At 35.8% G+C, this 19,651-nt stretch overlaps 1 protein-coding gene across 6 annotated transcripts in view; it reads left to right on the forward strand.

The window, feature by feature from the left end:
• Positions 1-19,651, forward strand: part of GRIA4 (glutamate ionotropic receptor AMPA type subunit 4) — a 368,916-nt gene that overhangs the window by 136,680 nt on the left and 212,585 nt on the right. For all 6 annotated transcript variants that reach the window (XR_004424402.1, XM_033120550.1, XM_033120549.1 and 3 more), the window contains exon 4: positions 255-494. Coding sequence is in view for 5 of the 6 variants with exons in the window: in XM_033120550.1 (XP_032976441.1) it covers positions 255-494 (240 nt within the window). In the remaining variant the exon portion in view is untranslated. The remainder of the gene's footprint in view (positions 1-254; positions 495-19,651) is intronic.

The following is a 19,651-nucleotide window of genomic DNA, read 5'->3' on the forward strand; positions in this document are numbered from 1 at the left end:
TTGAAAAAGAAAGCATATAGCACCAAGTTATCTCACTCGATGCAGGGCTTTGAATACAAGCTCAAGAATTCATTAATTGATTATACAATCAATTGCACACTTCACTTTTTCCCTGTTTTTATATTCCTGACATACCAGTGATTCAATTCTTTTGTGTTTTTTTTTTTACTTCAAGGACTATGGCTGTAGAAGTTAATTTTAGAGTGTGCTAATAATTTCTGTTTTTTGTGTGTTTTTCTTTTCTTTTGTTTCAGTCTGTTCCCAGTACTCTAGAGGAGTATTTGCCATTTTTGGACTCTATGATAAGAGGTCAGTGCACACCTTGACCTCCTTCTGCAGCGCCTTACACATCTCCCTCGTCACACCGAGTTTCCCTACTGAGGGGGAGAGCCAGTTTGTGCTGCAGCTAAGGCCTTCTTTACGAGGAGCTCTCCTGAGTCTGCTGGACCACTATGAATGGAACTGTTTTGTCTTCCTGTACGACACGGACAGAGGTAAGTCGTGATGCCAACATCTATATAAGACTAATTTTCAACCTGAAATGGTCATGTATATGTATGTGATTTAGCCAAATATTTTAATCGCTAATATGGGTACAATCAGAAAATGGTCAATGTGTCTTATCAGTATTTTTACCTTGATTCTGGGGGAAAGTTTCTAATTCAACAAGCTTTAAATGCACAGTGTTACTCGTGAGTAAACCATGCCTGCTTACTTAGTTGAAATCAAGATAAATACTTACAAAACATTTTCTGTAGTGATATTTCAGGTACCATAAAATACATGTCTTTTAATTCAGATGCAAATGATTTAATGTTTTGGAGCATCTTTAAATAGTACCAGGTTGAGCCATAGTGTTGAGTTTGAAATGCAAAACTTTAAATGTGTAATTGAAGGGTCATGACAATGACAATGGATTTGGTGGTATGGTTTCTGCTTGCTGGCAACCTTTAAATTTATCTTTACCTATCAGGCTGTAAAGATTAATAAATGATGCAAGAAACAAGGTGGATAACTAACCTTAAACTATTTACAATCCACACATTTTTGTGGAAAGTACTTTGACTTTTCAGTTGGAGACATAACTGAAGGAGTTCCCACATATTATTTTCAATTTTGTTTTTTTACTTAGTGACTAAAATCATTGCAACATATTATATTTCAAAGTAAACATCAGGAGCCACCTGTGGGGTTTTACCTTTGGTCCTTTTTCCTTAAAGTGTAAGATTTATGAGACAACAAGAAGTTAGACTAAAAGCTGAAACAGACAACATTTTAAGAATATTCTTGAATAGAATTCTATCTGTGAAATGAATAAAACAATAAATAGGCCAAATAAATCTTTTGAAGGTATAAGTACCTTCAAATGTCTGAAGCATAATTTTCCAAAGCATAAAAACTCATTAAAGGCATTTATTTTTCTCGTTAAAATTCATATTTTAATTAGGTAGAAACAGTATTTCATAAGATGTCTCATCAATGGTGCTTCTAGTACATTACTTATGTTGGCATTCTTGGTAAATTTTCCTTTCAGAAACAAGCTCAAAAACTTTATATCATCAATGTATTTTCTGCACGGTTAGGGCATACTCCAATTCTCATTTGTAAATATGGGAACCTATCCATATCTCATGACATTATTTTCCAATAGCTAACAATCCAAAGCATCCTAGAGAATGTAGTAAGTTTAAAGAAATTATCCCTCTGTTTATCTCTAACTTTTGGAAAAATCCTTAAGCAAGAGGACACTGGAAAGTGAATCATACCACATATTAAAACAACAGTGAGATGTCACTACATATCTATTAGGATGGCCAAAATACAGATCACTGACAACACTAAATGATGGTGAGGATGTGGAGTAAAAGGAACTCTCATTTATTGTTGGTGGGACTGCAAATGGTACAGTCAATTTGGCAGTTTCGTACAAAACTAAATATACTATTACCATATGATCCAGCAATCACACTCATTGGTATTGATCCCAAGGTGGTTGAAAACTCATGTCAACACAAAAACCTGCACACACATATTTATAACAGCTTTATTCATAATTGTCGTAACTTGGAAGCAATCAAGATGTTCTTCAGTAGGTGAATGGATAATTAAACTGTGGTACATTCAGACAATGGCATGTTATTTAGAGCTAAAAAGAAATGAGCTATCAAGCCACAAAAAGACATAGAGGAAACTTAAATGCATATTATTAAGTGAAAGAAGCCAATCTGAAAAGGCTAAATACTATATGATTCCAGTTATATCACATCCTAGAAAAGGCAAAACTGTGGAGACAGTAAAAAGATCAGGTTGCCAGAAGTTAAGAGGAAGGAAGGATGAATAAGAGGATTTTTAGGGCAGTGAAATTGCTCTATATGTCACTGTAATTGTGGATAAATACCATTATACATTTGTCTAAAATCATAGAAAGTACAACGTCAAGGATGAACCCTAATGTAAACTATGGACATTGGGTAACAACGATGTGCCAATGTTGGTTCATCAAGTGCAAAATGTGAGAATCAAATGCAAAAAAAATTACACTTCAATAAAATTCATTTAAAATTTTAAAAAATTGAATCAATGTCAAGAAATATGTACTGGGATATGGAAGAGACGATTCTTCCTGTGGTTCATTACAACACAGCTCATTTTGCCATTTGGGGCAGAAGATCCTTGTTTTATGACATCTTGGTCTCACAGAAATACCAGTGGAAACTGTGTCTCACTTTTTTTCCTCTGCCCCCGTGTAATCCAGTCTCTAGCAAGGAAAGGGTTGTAGGCATTCATGCATCACCCGCCCCAACCAAACAAGGATTAAAAGTGTTGCTTTGCTTTTACACCACTTTATACTTTGCAGGATCCCTACTCATGCATCGCAAGTCAGATGTTCCAACCTTGAGCCACCTCTCATTACCTCTCATCATGGGATCTCTCTAGTATAAGCAGGTATACACACTTGGTTATTTAAAGACTCATTCTCTTGGTTAAATTTCTGCCTTCAAAGGCTTAAGCCCATCATGGTACAAGCACTGTTTCTTCTAATACGGCATCTTGTAACGTTCAACTTACTTACTGGCTTGCTGTGCAAAGCCTACTTTTTCCTTGTCACCACCCTAAAATGCAATTGTTCTGCTTCTAACTGATACAAATCACTTTAGAATTTCTTTGTTCTCTCCAGTAGTTGCTTCAGGATGCATAGCTAGTCCTTTGTATTGCCTTCTACTATAGTAATCCAACCAAACTTTAAAATAGACACTTTTACTTCAAGCAGTAATTGCATGAATGAAAAATAACATGTCAGGAAAATGGCCATTTTTTTTTTTTTAATTCAGATGGCTCACTCTGCCATGTTACCACCATGTTTCCCAATATTCTTGGTTTTAATGGAGTTCTTGCAAAGGATAAAAATAATTTTTCTCCTTTTGAAATTTCTATGCTCATTTTATAAGTTAGGATCGCAAACCCAATTTATAAGCTCATAGATACTGTGCTGAAAATTATGTATCACCAACTAATGTATAAACCTCAGTTATGAACATATGATTAACTTCTATTGTAAACAGATGGTTAAGAGTCATCCATATTTTCACATCATGAAGAATAAAGAACACACATCAACACTAAAGATTAGAAAATTTTTAAAATAATGCACAAAAGCAAGTGAAAAGAAATTAGTATGGAACATTTTGGTACTTTACCCTAATCCTCTACTGTTTTTATGAAATGCTTATCTAAACATTTTTTTCCTGTTATAAGCAACTTCCTTACTGTGACCCTGAATTTCCCCAAAACTTAAGTGAAACATGGCATTCTGGTGCATCATAAATCCTTATTTTAAAATAAGTTATTTCATTGATGTACTCAATTATTTCTGATATCTTTATCCCTATAGTGATATAACGATCTCTTAAGATACAAGAGTATCACTCTGTCATAACCTCAAGTAGTATTTTTATGTTGAATTACAGTCAGTAAAAGGATTGGTACTTTATTTCCTCCGATATGAGACCTGTGTTCTTGTCCTGATCTACTATTGATGAGCTGTGTGAACCTGCCTATATTTTTGTCCACATCAGTTGAGAGAGAGAGAGGGAGAGAGAAAATGAGGGAGACTGGGAGGGAAGGAAGAAAGTTGTTGAAGTGCATTGTCTTTAATGCCCATTCAAACTACCTTTAAGGTTTCTTTATATTTTGTATTTTAAATATGCTATTCTTTCCGTGGAAATGTTGGACAGAAAAAGAAAGATAGTGGGTGGCACAAGTGATCTCTTCATCCGTAGGTGACTCCCTGTTTCTGTTCATTTGACCGCCTCTCAAAGAAGAAAAAAAGTGTTCATTCACTTATTCATTCCATATATTTATTCAGTATTCAATAAAAATGGTATTGTTCAATTTGTATCAGTCACCTTAATAGGTATTAAGAATGTAATCAGTGATGAGCAAGGCATTACTGAAAAGAAATTAACTCACTTGCTCTGACTTCATTAGGAAATAGTACTTGACACTATGTGACAACCAGAAATTTTCCTTTGATACATAGTTTGATGTTTATACAATTTTAATTGAAACATAACAATTTACCAAATAGATCATTGTGGTTTTTTTTGGGGGGGAACAATTACAAAATGTCTTTTAAATACAAATTTCGATAAGATTTTTGAGTTGATAAATATGGAGCTATTGAGTGTTTGAAATGTGGCTTATGCACCTGAGGAATTGAATTTTAAATTTTGTTTCATTTTACATGATTAATTTAAATGGCCACATTTGCCTAATGGCTACTGTATTGGGCAGCATAGCATATCTAACTAAGGAGTTCACTTAGAGTGATATACGTTAGAATGAAATTTCCATATCTCTTCTCGACTCATATTTTACTATGTAAGAAAAGAACTTAGAGAACATCCTGTACATGATCCTTTTTATAGTGACCTTTACATTGCATTGTGTATACATTTACATATGTTTTCTTCCCCCAGAAATATAAGTTCTTCTTCAGTAATTATTATGTCTTATTACATTTATACCTTTTGTGTCTAGCGTAGTAACCCCTGATAGGTATACTATAAATATGAAATGAGCTAATGAATTAATCAGGTGAAGTCCTTGACAATAGATATCAAGCAATTTTAGTGCTCTAATAACTAATGATGTAATTCAGTTTTAATTAATGGTACCATATTTTTAATGGATCAAACAGGTGATTGAGTAATCAAAATTAAAAATTCTCCTGTAGGGATGGTACTTTAATTATATGCAATTTTCTTATCAAGAAAAAAATGTGCAACAAGCTGAAAAATAACATTTTTGATTTAGACATATTTTAACTACATATTTACAAAACTAAAAAGTAATATTTTTGGTAATATAAAACATTGACAATTTTTTTCAACTCCAATAAATATGATGTCATTGTCCATGAGTAAAAGACATTAATTTAAAATTTATAATATGAGCAATAGTTATTTTCCATTTGAAATAGATCTTTTTAAGGGAACATATTTTTTACCTGTGTCTATTGCCCAAAATTTTAAGTATGATGTGTTTACAGCCAGCCCTAACACCACAGGTAACAAAGTGAACATATGATCAAGGAACAGATGAAGAGATATAAACCTAACATTTTAAAAATTCTAATGATCACTTTAAATTTTTTTTTCAAAACTGTTATAATAGCCAGCAATTTTGATCTCATATCCAGAGTAAGCAGTGGCTGACACTGACCTTGTTTTACTTAATTTTGGTTCTCTAATGCTTAATGGTCAACGTTTTACTCGCATTAGTGATTTCCAGGCTAATGGTATTATTTCACAGTTTACTAAATATCTTGTATCTATTACCATATTAAGTATTATAACATTATGTTAATTATTCCTAGAAGAGACATATGTATTTGGCAAAGCATAGAGAAGAAACCTTTACTTTGGCTTGTTTTGGCTTATTTCCTTTGGTCTGTTTTTTTTTTTTTCTTTTTCTTTTTAGCATTTTTTTTTTTAACAAAAATACATTCTACACATTGCATAACATTTTGAGTAACCTAGGAAACAATGTTGAGGATGGTATAATATGAATATGCTGCTATCCCACGCTGAAGTCAGTGCAAGAAATGATGAGGGAATAGAAAGAGGAGTATATTTGTGCTAAGTGGGGAGAGATCATGCTGTTTTATTTCTTTTTGGATTGTACTGCATATATGCCTTTTTTGTTTTTATTTGAGCCAAATTGATGACATATGCCAGGGAGCAAGATCTCAAATGCTACCCATGCCTTTTATTTTTAAATGGCCTTAAGTCCTTTTGCAAAAAAAGTCAAGATCTAAATAACAGAAAAAGAAACAAATTAATCGCAAGAAGCATGAAACACCTTTAATCTCTGTTACTCCCTGATATCTCTTTTACTCTCAATAAATAAGTCTATATAAATCACTCCAGAGAACTCTCCTATGTTCCTTTTGGGTTCACAACTCCAAGTCTCTTCTCCTCTGGTTCTTCTCATATTGTCCCATCCCGTTGCTCTTTCCCATTTTCTCTTCCTTCCCTCAAAATCTAGAATGGATAGGCAATATGACGTTAAGTGCACTGGGAAATTTAATGCTTCTCTCATCCATTACCAGTTACAGACTCCCAAGATCCCCTTAAACTCAAATCCATAAATGACACAGGGGGATTATACAGTAGATAAATCTAAGGCGTATAGCGTAATGACATCAATTCACACCAAAATAAAAGTATTGATATCTGCTCCTTCTTTGAACCACCTTTCAGATAGGGGTGGGATGGGAAAGACCACGGGCGCACCCGTCAACTGGACTGGGAGCCACACAGAGAGGAAGATTCGGTTTCTACAGTGCTAATTACAAGCGCCGTTCTTTTCCTCCCTCTCCCCATCTCCAGTTCCTAAATACCACACATGCGAATACGCTGACACACATGTACCATTAATTGTGCCACTTAAAGTGCTTCTGGCCCATTTTTCACATTAAAAACACATTTGGAAATACAATAGAAAAACAGAGTTCACTGACACATAAATTCTGGAGAAGTATGCATCTTTTAGATTCTAACCTGGTATTAGCCATAGGGATTAATAATTTGTCTTCTCTTCTTGACAGTACTAGGACATATTGTCAACTTATTTCCTAATCCTGAAAAAAAATCTTCAAGTCCAAAACTCTCACCAGGATGAAGAGGTGTTTCATTTTTATAAACTTCCCAAGGTGACCATCAGGGAATTATCCTATGAGGATTCAGATGGGTTTTGTTTTGTTGGGTTTTTTTTGTTTGTTTGTTTGTTTAGCTCATTCAAATATATTTGCTACTGACTTTTATTACAGTTATGGTCAATCTGACAATGCCAAACATTTACTTACTGCTAGTTGCCCATTGTGAGGATAATCCACCAGAAGGAGAAAAACACTTACTATATCTTTCAACCACGTATCACTGCTTTCCTGTTGGAACCAGACCAGGGGGAGAGCGAAGAAAAATACAGCTATAAAAATGACAATGGAGCTTTCTGTGGAGATTCTAACTTGTAACTGAGGGAGAAATAGTAATCAGAAACAGACAAGGTAATCAGAAACAGAAACAGACATCTCCTGCTCCCTTCATAGCGTTTCCTTTGGGGTCACTGAAATATTTATCCCCTGGCTTCATTAACCCAAATTCCACAGGCTGTTACTACTGTGGGTTCGGAAGGGGAGCAATGGACTAAGGCACGACTGGATAGGATGAAGGAGCATCGGTGGATGGTTCTATAAGAGGGCTTGTGTGTCCCACCCCTTTTCCCTGGGGAGACGGGGTAATGGGAAGTGCACATCTATCTGTCACCTCCTACTTGCCCTGGTTACAGAATGAAGGATTTAAGGTCAAATGCTGGAAATCATCGTCGCATTCTAAAGGAGTACTGAAATCTAACGTGGGGAATGACTCAGAACAGATCTGCCAAACAAGGTGATTAGCAAAGAGCAGTGATAAGAAGCTAAAATGAGGGTAGTCTAAGAAGACAGCAGAACAAGGAGCTGTCAAAAAAGCAGTGGCTGACTGAATGGAGAGATCCTGCAGACAAAGCACAGAAGCCTGCAGTTGCTTTTGTCTTACCAGCAGCCATCCAAACTTTCATTTGGAAGGTTGAAGAGGCCTGAGTGGGATGGCAGGAAACATCAGTATGCAATTCTCCAGGAATATTTGTGCTGGCTCAGTTTAGTTGTCACTTAGTAGGCACTAGACACATACTGTTGACTGACTGACAGGTCACCTGCCTGGATGTTCCTTTCCCATTTTCTTCCCTCTGTTAGTGCTCAGTCTCTGAATAAAAGGTAAGAGCAGATTTGGATAAGACCTGTGGAGGCCCTACTCACTGGAAAGATGATTGTGCCCTGCCCCATGGAAATTCAAACAAACAATTACACAATAAGTGTATGGGAGTCCAACAGAGTTCTGATTTTTCCCTCTATGGTGACCATTTTAATGCTTTTAAAATATATATATATATATATATTAAATTTGTATTTAAAAAGATTCACCATGATAGAGCCCTGAGCATATGCTGAACCTGTCAATGGAGTTATTCAGCCATGTCTGAGAACCAAGGAGAGGGAAATTGTTCCTGGAGAATCCTTAGGTTGATGGAATGTGGATATAATGTTTTAGCAATCTTCTTATCAAGAAAGGACAAACTGTGTAGTCTTTCTCACTGGTTCCATCTTTCCAGTGACCCAGACCTTTCTAAAGCAGTAAGTTTTCAAATGATTTGTAATTTCCTGACAACTTCTTCATTAAAAAAAAACAAAAAACAAACAAAAAAAAAAAAACCCTGAAGATCTAGAGGGAAAATCTTTCTTTTAAAGCTCTGATTGAAAATATTGCATCAAGATAACTTCTACTGTCTCAATGAATTTTTCCTTCTATTATAAAAATGGAACCGATGCATACGTAATGACAGGGCATAATTAAGGTCAAAATCTTTACAATGCAAAATTTAGTAACATTTACTCAGCTAATGTGCTTTAGAGTTTATTCACCATGTTATAAGACACATGATATCAGGGCTATGGAAAGGAAAGCAATAACTTATTATTTGATGCAATAGAAAAGAGTCTTAGATATAAATTTCTTATAGTTAGAGCTATGACAGCCTTGCCAATCTTTTGCATGCCCAAATAGACATGGTTCCAGCATTCTTTCAGCTCTATAGACCAGATATTGTCAGTGGAGGACAGTCATAGACCACAATGTTAAGTGGCTGGATTCAAATCTCAGCCGTACCACTTATCACATGTTTGACCCTGGCTTAGTTCCCTATTATTGTTAAATATCAGTTTTTCTAGTCTGAAAATAGTATTATCCTCCAATTGACCCAGTCATTCTGAGTTTTACATAAAGTGCTTATAAAGTTCCTGCTGTATAATAATCTACGTAAGTTATAGTCATGATCCTGTTATTATCATTGTTATTATCATAGTTATTTGTGTTTTAATGCCATAATACTTTATGATTAAACTCCAATAAATATTTGTCATTTTAAAATTATTAATCATGAATTAAAGGGTTTTGGTTAATATTTATATTATGAGAAACAAACCTTCATAATACATGGACATTCCTGAGTAGGGTTTCCAGGTGGGAATTCCTGCCCGTTCTCAGGAATTTTTTTTTGCTTTCTCGTTCCTGAATCCCAAGATACAAACTGTTTTCTGTTCTCCGTTATGAATCGTTTCCACAAAGTGACAGCTGATACTACCAACCACCTGGGTTCAAGGAAACAATTTTCCCGATTTCCCGACCAACTTTTCACGGGATTCAGGAATGGAAAAGTGAAAAACCTTCCCAAGAATGGGGAGGGAATTCCCACCCGGAAACCCTAGCAATAAATAGGAAAAATGTCTAAGACATTCATTGTGAGTAGTACATTTATTTCCCATTGTGGGTATTCCTGGGTTCAAGGAGCCGATTTTCCCGATTTCCCAGCCAACTTTTCTCGGGAGTCGGGAATGGGAAAGCAAAAAATTTCCTGAAAACAGGTGGGAATTCCCGCCTGGAAACCCTATTCCTGAGTATAAATGTCAAATTGATGAAGAAACTAACTGAAGCATAAATTTGTGATTTCTTTTCCTTTTCTTCCTTCACAGACTTCCCTTCCTTTAATGTCTCTTAAAATGCTGATACTTCCCCTGGGTTCTGTCCTCCGACACTTTGCCTCAGTAAACTTCTTAAATACAAAGCTGCATATGTCATATTCCTGATTAGAATGACTTCATGACTTTTCATTACCCTTCATATAAAGTCCAAATTCCTTAAATGAGGCTCCACAATCCATCTCTTGATTGCATCTCCCATCTCATTATATAGTCCACTTCCCCAGAAACACCAAGCACCAGGGAAAATGACCTTTCTAAAGATTTTGAGCACACTATATCCTTCCACTTCCCTTGTCAGCTCTGCAAATGCCATTCCCTCATCTTCAAACATTTAGTGCATATCTCTTTTCCCTGCAATTACCCCTATTCATCCTTCAGGGCTGAGCTTAACTTCCTTCAAGAAGTCTTTTTTCTATACATTTTCACTCCAGTGAGTTAAAGGTTCTCTGTGTGCTCCCATAGCACTCTGCATTTTCTGTCAAACACAGTATTTTATGTGTCTAATTCTATGCCTTTGTCATCAATCTTTAAGTTCTGTAAAGCAGGGACTGTTGCTTAAAATTGTATATCACTATGATGATCGTTGATGGTTGATACTATTACTAAACATGGTAGTCATGTCATATAAAAGATTGCATTCTTACTATTTTCCAAAGTTTATTTTAAAAGTTTTATTCAGTTTTGATAGAAGCCAGATTAAGATCATAACAAACAAGCATTCTCCCTCTACTAGAGGAGAACAGCATAAACACCCATCTTTATAACAGTCTGTCACTTTAATCTGGGAAGTAGAAAAAAGAATTTTGTGACGGATATTGTGGTCTGAGCCTTTTATGTTTCTGCTTATCTATACCCTGCCAGCAAGGATTCCAAGTCATGCGGTAGTTATGTGAGTCCATTTTACTCTCTCTCTCTCTCTCTCTCACACACACACACACACACACACACACACTCACACTTCACTGGGAATCACTTAACTCTTTCCATGTGACTTTTAGGAAAGGATGTTTAACATGTATATTTCTATCAATTCTAATTTAGGGAAGATTTGAACTATGACTCATTTAAAAAGTTCTTCTATTTGTGAATATTTTATAATACCCCCAAACACAACCTTAAAGGGCCAATTCAGAAAAAGACAGGAAGTAGAGTATAAAATTAAAATTTACATTTTGTCATTGATAAATCCTAAGGAGATTATTTTTCTGTAGTTTCATATTAAATTTCATGATTTGCGTTAGTTCTTATGTACATTTTTACCTGAGATGTATCTTAGTTGAAGCATTTCAGTTACTTCATTTTGTGAATTTTATATTATTTGTATTAGATTACCTAAATTTTTACTCAAGTATTCAGAAAATAAATAGTCCACATGCTTACTCAGTCTAAAAAATACCCTTCTAAAGTAAACTTATGTTAGCAAGAGCATCTACCTCACTCCTAACCTACCCTCCAAATATCTGCATTGGTTCACATAGGAACTATAGATAGTGTATTAAGAAGTTGACAGGTTTTAAATTGCCAAAATGGCTGATTAGCTAGAATGACAAATTTGAGAGTGAGTTGTGTTCTTCCATATTTAGCATACATTGGTGACTTCATATTATTGTAGTCAGGGAAAGGCAAGTTGTTTTTGAAAAGAAGAATGGGGGATAAAAGACTTAAAGAAAGAGAATTTTTATTTTCTTAACAAAGTCTTCTTAGTAGTACCTGGACTAGAAACTACTGTTTCTTGTCTGAAAACATGCAACAATGTAGGTTTATTCTTACCAGATCCATCCAAGAGACCTATTACACACACACAGTTGTCAGAACAAGGTCAGTTCTCCCCTTGGGCCAAGTGTAACTATAGCCAAGGAGTTCAGCCCCCAGAAATATGTAACCAATGGTGTCTTCTATGGCTACACAGAGTCTAAACTATGCTCTCTGAGGAAGTGGACCAAAAAAGCAGTACAACCTTGAAAAGTGCATTCAAAGAGCGTCCCAAGTTAACAAAGGTCATGATGCAGCTGAACTCAGTACAGATTAACACAGGGTACAAAGTGGAACAGATCATGGAATAATCAAGATTTTTCTAATTCAATACAGAAGCATGTACCTATTCAGCACTGTGATTCTGTACACAGATATTTAAATTAAAAGACACAGAGTAATGTTTTTTAAAAAATAACAATAGAATTGCATCAACCACAATAAGAAGAGTTAAGGTACTAAAAACTTATGGACATGAGACCAATTAGAGTGAGTTTAAAGGAATGTTGAGAAGATGAAGTGCTTTGTGGAAATAAAAGTAGAACAATGATGCTGAAGAGCATAGCATCAAGTCTGAGAATTGTGCCTTTGGTCACTCACAATAACTAGAATTTACTGGTTACCACAAATCTTCATAGGTCTGAAGCTTTTCACTCCTAACCTCTAGAACAGGAGTCAGCAAAATACAGCTGGTAGACCAAATCTGACCAACACCCTGTTTTATTTTGGGGTTTTTTTGCAAATGAAGTTTTATTGGATCCCGCCTTTACTCACTCATTTGTGTATCATCTATGGCTACTTTCTGACTACAGTGGCAGAGTTGAGTAGTTGCAACCGAGACTGTAAACAGTAAACCAAATTTTCATAATACAAAAATATCTTCTTAAAATTATTTGTAAAATAGTAACTCAATAAATATTTGTGAAGTTGATTTCAGAATCTATGTAAGAGTGTGAATATGAATACCATGGAAAGAGTGTTATAAATCCATAACATCATGAGCATACATACTTGCACCTAACATATTACTGACCTAACAAATTCTGAGTTTTCATAACTTTCACAATAATGATGGAATGATCCTTTCAATTACTAGATAAATAAAACTCAAACTTTTCTATTTAAAGAATAATATTTACCGTTCATGAGAATACCCTAGAGTGAGGGCCTAATCAAAGCCTCTAATGTGTAATATCAAGTTAGGGATTATGCTAGCCAATTGTTTGTTTGCCTTTATGCATGAGATGGGCTTATGGGGGGGGGGGGGAAACTATTTCCCAAAAGCAGCCAAGCATTTAGAAGTGTTTGCTGTTTATGTATATATGGTAGTTGAAGTAAAACTTCACATAATATTGAGTTTTCACTTATCTCAAGTCATTTAGTGTTTTAGTTTGTTTGTTTTATACAGCCTTAAACTTTATGTTAACTAAGTAGTAGATATGAACTTTGGAAATTAAATTTGGAACCACTGTAATATAACAGCACTTTTAATTTTAGGATGAATTTAGACTTACAAAGTACAATCAAACAATATGGTGAACATTTAAATAAAAAAAATTATTACAGTAAAAGACACTTTGCCATTAATCCCTCTCAAAATACTCCCCCCTCACTTCGAACACACTTATCCCATTGTTCTTGACACTTTCTGAAGCAGTTCTGGAAGTCCTATTTCGTGAGTGTCTTTTGTTGCACTGCCGTGGCTGCCTCGATGTCCTGAATCATTTTGATTTTGGGGAAGAGCCAGGAGTTGCATGGTGCCAGATCTGGTGAATGAGGTGAATGAGGACACACCGTAATGTTTTTACTTGACAAAAATTGTACTAGAAGCGATGTGCGACACAGAGTCTTTCCATTGTGATCACAAAATACAGTGAGTGCTGCTGCCAAGTGCCATCCAAGGGCAAGGCAGGGATCTTCAATACAGAAAGCAGCACATCGAACCTTAATAACAGTGTGTGACAAGTTTCAACTTGTTTGGTGCAGTCAGTCAGGTGTGAGCTACGGAGGAGAGAAGGTGTTTTAAAGTGTGCCATAAATCATCCTCCATTATGACAATGCTTCGTGTCACACATGGCTTCTGGTATACGGCAATTTCTGTCAAATAAAAACATTACAGTGTGTCCTCATCCACCTTATTCACCAGATCTGGCACCAAGCAACTTCTGGCTCTTCCCAAAATTCAAAATGACCACGAAAAGTAAATGTTTTGAATCAGACATTGAGGCAGCCACAACAGCACAACTAAAGACACTCACGAAAGAGGACTTCCAGAACTGTTTCAGAAAGTGGCAAGAATGATGGGATAAATTTTTTTGAAGCAAGGGGGAGTATTTTGAGGGGGACTAATGGCAATGTGTCTTTTACTGTAATATATTTTTTTTAATTTAAACATTCACTGTATTGTTTAATCATACCTTGTATTTCCAAATATGTTTGCATATATGGCTTAATTTTGTTTGATGACTTACATACTCACTAACTCAAATAAAAAAATAGATCAAAGTCAGAGTCACCTTTCTAAGCTGGATTGTTACCATAGCATCTTAACTGATTTCTCTGCTTCTATTCTTATCCCAGTCTGTATCTTTTCAACATAATAGGCAAGAGTGAACCTTGAAAACAGGCAGATTACATCTTCCTGCCCAAAGCTATCCAATGGCTTCCTACTCAAAGTTTTGATGATGACATACCAGACATATTCTATCCTCAGGGCCTTTGTACATGTTCTTTGCTCTGCCTGGAATACTTTTTCTGCAGATATAAGACCTCACTCCTTCTCCTCCTTCACGTCTTTGCTAAATGTCAGCTTCTCAGTGAGACCTTCTCTAACCACCTACACTCTCTATCCTGGTATTCCCCATGCTCCTTTCCTGCTTTATTTTTTCTCTCTAGCACATTTCACCAGCCTACATTCTATACATTTTATATATTTTTACTTATTTATCATCGGCTTCATTTCAACAGAGCATTGTGTTTATTTATTCACTGCTGTATTCACCAGGGTCTAGAAGTATACGTGGCACATAGATGATGCATCATACATCTGTGTTAAATAAAATTTGATAAATGAATTTACAAATTGGGAAGAATGATGATGAAAGCAATTAAGAACTGGAGCATGTGCAATTATTTAATACTTATCAGAGGAGAGGGTGATGGTCTGGAGGTTCCTGAGGCCCAGGAATGAATGACCAGGAGTACTTGGTGTCTACGACATATATGGAATCCATGGAGTGTCTGATATCCCAATCACTTATTAACTTGTTTATTCTTAAACTAGGAAATTTTTTTGTTATTTTAGCACCTAACAATTGGTGACTGTAGAAATAAGAAGTGGTATAGTGTGTTCTTAAAATATCTTAAAAGAGGGGGGAAAAACTCTAACGTGTTTTGTTCTAAATTCACCAGGGTTAAGCCTAAACCGAACATGTTTTTGATGACTCCTATGCACTTTTTGGATAAACAAGAAGTATATGCCACAAAAATGCAAATGAAAAAAGGAAACTATGAGCAAGGAAAATGGCTGATCATAGATATTATGAAAAAGTTGCATTCAAGTGGTAGCTGAGGTTCTTGAAGAATTTATAATAATAATAGCAAGCATTTATATAGTGCTCACCATGTATAGGCATGGTTCTAAAGTTTTACATATATAAACTGATTTCTCCTTATAGCATTCTGAAGTAGGTGATATTATTATTTCCATTTTACAGGTGAGACAACTGAGGTCTCTAGAGGTTAAAGAACTTGCCCAATATCATACAGCAAGTAATCGGCAGATCTAGACTTCAAATCAGGGTAATTTGACGTCAAAAATCTGTCCTTTTAATCACTACATGAGGCTACCAATAAGGACCTCACCTTTAATTTGGATCAGAGATAGCCAAAGAAGATAGGGCCAAAGAAGATAGGAGAGGAAACAGGTTCCTGGACATTTAATATGTATCACTATGCAACCCTGGGTAATCCCAACAGTTCCTGAAAGGCTCAAAAAAAAAAAAAAAAAAAAAGAACCAGTCACAGACCCAAATATTTCAGCTTTAGAAATTCATTTCAGTATGGGCATCTGAGTCCTGCAGCTGCCGTGTAGAGTCTTTTGTGTGGTCACAGGTGTTGGCTGCACCACGCGAGCACGTTAGGGAGGCTGACAAGGCACACACAGTGGGGACTGCCAGCCCCAGGAAGTAATGCCAAGTTTAACACTGAAAGTCAAACATACGCACGTGCCAGTTTTCTTCTCAATGCATTTTTATTGAAGAAAAACAAAGTTGTCTTCTAAAAAACATCCTCTGTGGATAGATAAAGGATGATATTGGCATAAAAAATAGTAGCGTTAGCAGGGCTTAAAAAATTAAATTTGGTTTAAACACTGGAGATGATAGAGTGATGAAATTAGACAGTTACATCAAAGGCTGACCCCTTGAACACCAAGTAAACAGCAATCAGAATCCACAGACGAAGGTCTGGCAATTAAGTTATGAACTTGCTGCAACGATGTTGCTAACCTTTTTTGATATCAAAGGGATTATTCATTATGAATTTGTACCAACTGGACAAACAGTTAACCAACTTTACTATTTGGAATTGCTGAAAAGGCTGCATGAAAAAGTTAGACAACCTGAACTTTTCACCTACAATTCATGGCTCTTGCATCACGACAATGCACCAGCTCACAGGGCACTGTCTTTGAGGGAGTTTTTAGCCAGTAAATAAATAACTGTATAGAAATACCCTCCCTACTCACCTGATCTGGCCCCAGTGACTTCTTTCTTTACCTGAAGATAAAGGAAATATTGAAAGGAAGACATTTTGATGACATTCAGGACATCAAGGGTAATATGACAACATCTCTGATGGCCATTCCAGAAAAAGAGTTCCAAAATTGCTTTGAAGGGTGGACTAGGCACTGGCATCGGTGCATAGCTTCCCAAGGGGAGTACTTCGAAGGTGACCATAGTGATATTCAGCAGTGAGGTATGTAGCACTTTTTCTAGGATGAGTTCGTGAACTTAATTGTTAGACCTTGTAGTTCAATTTTAGGAAGTCAATGTGTGGCTTAAGTTTTCATGTAAAAAAAGTTGTTGTTGTTGTTTTTCAAAAAAAAGAAAAGAAATAAACCACACCGAGAGCTTTAAAAAAAAAAACAAAATACACACATCTGGTACTTTCTATAAATAGATGCTTCAACGACCATAATGAGTGATGCTTTGGTGAATGGGGACTTGAGCCTTCTTTATATGAGTTGAGTCATTAAACTGAATTAAACAAGTGTTTCTGGGTGATCAGCTATATGTACCATAGTACGTAAATATAAGCATAAACTATAGATTTTAATGTCAAAGAGTAAACAGAACACGAATCACTGTAAAGAAAGTACACTATGTAGATAAGAGAATTACAAAGAAAATGTTAGGGATTCCAAGGAGGAAGATCCTCTATCTGATTAGAGACTAAGAATGGGCCTTAAGTTTGAACTGGTGCCTAAAAAGTTAATGTGGGCTTTCAAACAAGAGGAGAGGAAAGATTTTCCAAGGAGAGGAAATGGAATGAGTAAAGGGGAAGAGATGGAAAGGTAAGTTTCAATATGAATGGTGAGCTGTGTACATTTTCTGAAGTACAAGCACCGTACGTAACCTGAGCAGCTTAGAGTCTAGTAAGGGACCTGAGAGCCAAGGGATTAGGACTAGGTTTTATTCTGAGTCCCCAGACCTCAGTCAGTGACTGACATGTAGTAGGTGTTTGGTTAATATTAGGTGAAATGAAATGACATGTAGGTGAAACGCAATGTATCATGGTATCTATGCTGATAACGATTATACAATGTAAACCATGCTCTAATTGAGGCACTAATTTAAGCTAATTGAGGTTCTAATTGAAGACTGCAGAGGTACAGAGAAAGCAGATTATTTTCCTTAGAGAGTCAGGGAAGGCTTCAGAAACGGTCACATTTGAGCTGAGTAGATCTCAGAAAATGACTGAGATCTCCAGATGAAGTAGGGGAAGAAGGACATTTCTCAGAGGGAACAGTGTGTACAAGAGTATATGTTATGCAAATGGTAAGTACCTCGGTGTGGCTCAAAGAGAGAGGGATTGGGAGATGACCGGCAGGGAGAATGGGCTAATGAGGTTGTTCAGCACAGATGCGACAGATACTGTTGGATTGTGTATGCCCTACCTGAGAATTTAGATTTGGTGCCCTAGATAACAGGATGCCAATAGTTATTTTAAGGTAGAGTACTGACATGATAAAAGTTTATGCTTCAAAAATATAGCACTAAAGCAGTATGGAGAATAAACTGGAGGTGGTAAGATTTGACAGGCAAGAAAAAGCAACCAGGAAAATTACAATGTGACACTTAGACGAAAATGAGCATAGTAAAACCTATGACCTGAATGCTAAAAAGGTGTCAAGTATATGAATCATCAGAGTAGGCTGGCTTTAGTGAAAGTTTATCACTTGGGATTTGAAGCCAGATCTTATTTTAAAGATTCCTCCTCCCCCACCTCCCCAGCATTTTAACTTAAAAGTAACAAAAACAAGCTATAAACTACTAGCTACTTTAACTCATGGATTTCTACATCTACTATGTTTTTCAATATGTACTAAAGATGCTAAGAATAACAATAATGCCAATATAAAAATTGTATTTACATCATAATACATCACTTATAGTACTATTTAGTATATTTACATTAGAATATGGATGATAAAATGCTCTAGTTTGCGATAGTCTTACAATGCATCTAACATCCTGATGGAAGATTTTAACCTACAATGACACCCTGCTTGTATCCTAATACCCCCTGTTTAAAGACAGACTTTAGTTGTGAGTGATTCTTCTGATTTGGTTGTTTAGCTCTGTAAAATTTTGCCATTTTATAAAGAAAAAGTTATTTCCTTTTCAAAGCCTTTATTTAACATACGAAGTGTTTTGATCAATATCATTTTCTATTACTGATGGTATAATTTTGCCAAATTTCAATATTTTCTCTCTTAGTTTGTCTAGATAAATATATTTGTATATGTTAGATAAGTTTGGATACTTGGTTGAATTCTCTCAGCCCCTTCCCCACCTACCCAGTTTAACTATTTTAACACAAGGTTTAAGAATCTCCTCCAATTTAACCTAAGATTTTAAATAAACCCAGTCATGTAATTTCTTCCTATTTCCGGGCTGCTAGGTAGTCCTGGAGAAAGACATAAAATGTGATCATTCTGTCCCATTACAAACTTACCTAGGCCCTCACTTGTACTGAGCTATTCTGCTTATCTCTAGTTAAAATCCTTTTATTTTTCTCAAAGCTGTTATTCCAAATGTTTTCCCAATTTTCCCAAATATCAAGCTGGACTTTATCTGTTCCCTTAATTCTCTGAAGATCAGGGTACTTTCACTGAGACCACTTAACACAAGTCCCTCAGTATTTTACCAACATTAAAGTGCTCTGAACAGTCATCCATTTCCTCCAGTGTTCTTCCTGCCTTCAAGTAATATTCCTTGCATTCAATCAAAGCTAATCCTCCAAATGAGCCAATGTTTTCTCTCATACTCAGCGATGTTTCTCTTTAATTATTTACACTTCCTCTTCGACCTTCAGTTACTCCCCCTCGTCTGTCTATACACAGGACCAAAATTCCCCCAAACCATACAAAATCACTCAAGCACTCTTTATAATCTGACCTCTCCTGAGCCATTGCGCGAAGTCTCTCATCATCACATTCATTGAAACAGTCTACAGAGCACTTCCTGGATTTTCAGT

The sequence above is a fragment of the Rhinolophus ferrumequinum genome, chromosome 11, assembly GCF_004115265.2.
Source record: "Rhinolophus ferrumequinum isolate MPI-CBG mRhiFer1 chromosome 11, mRhiFer1_v1.p, whole genome shotgun sequence".
Lineage (NCBI taxonomy): Eukaryota > Metazoa > Chordata > Mammalia > Chiroptera > Rhinolophidae > Rhinolophus > Rhinolophus ferrumequinum.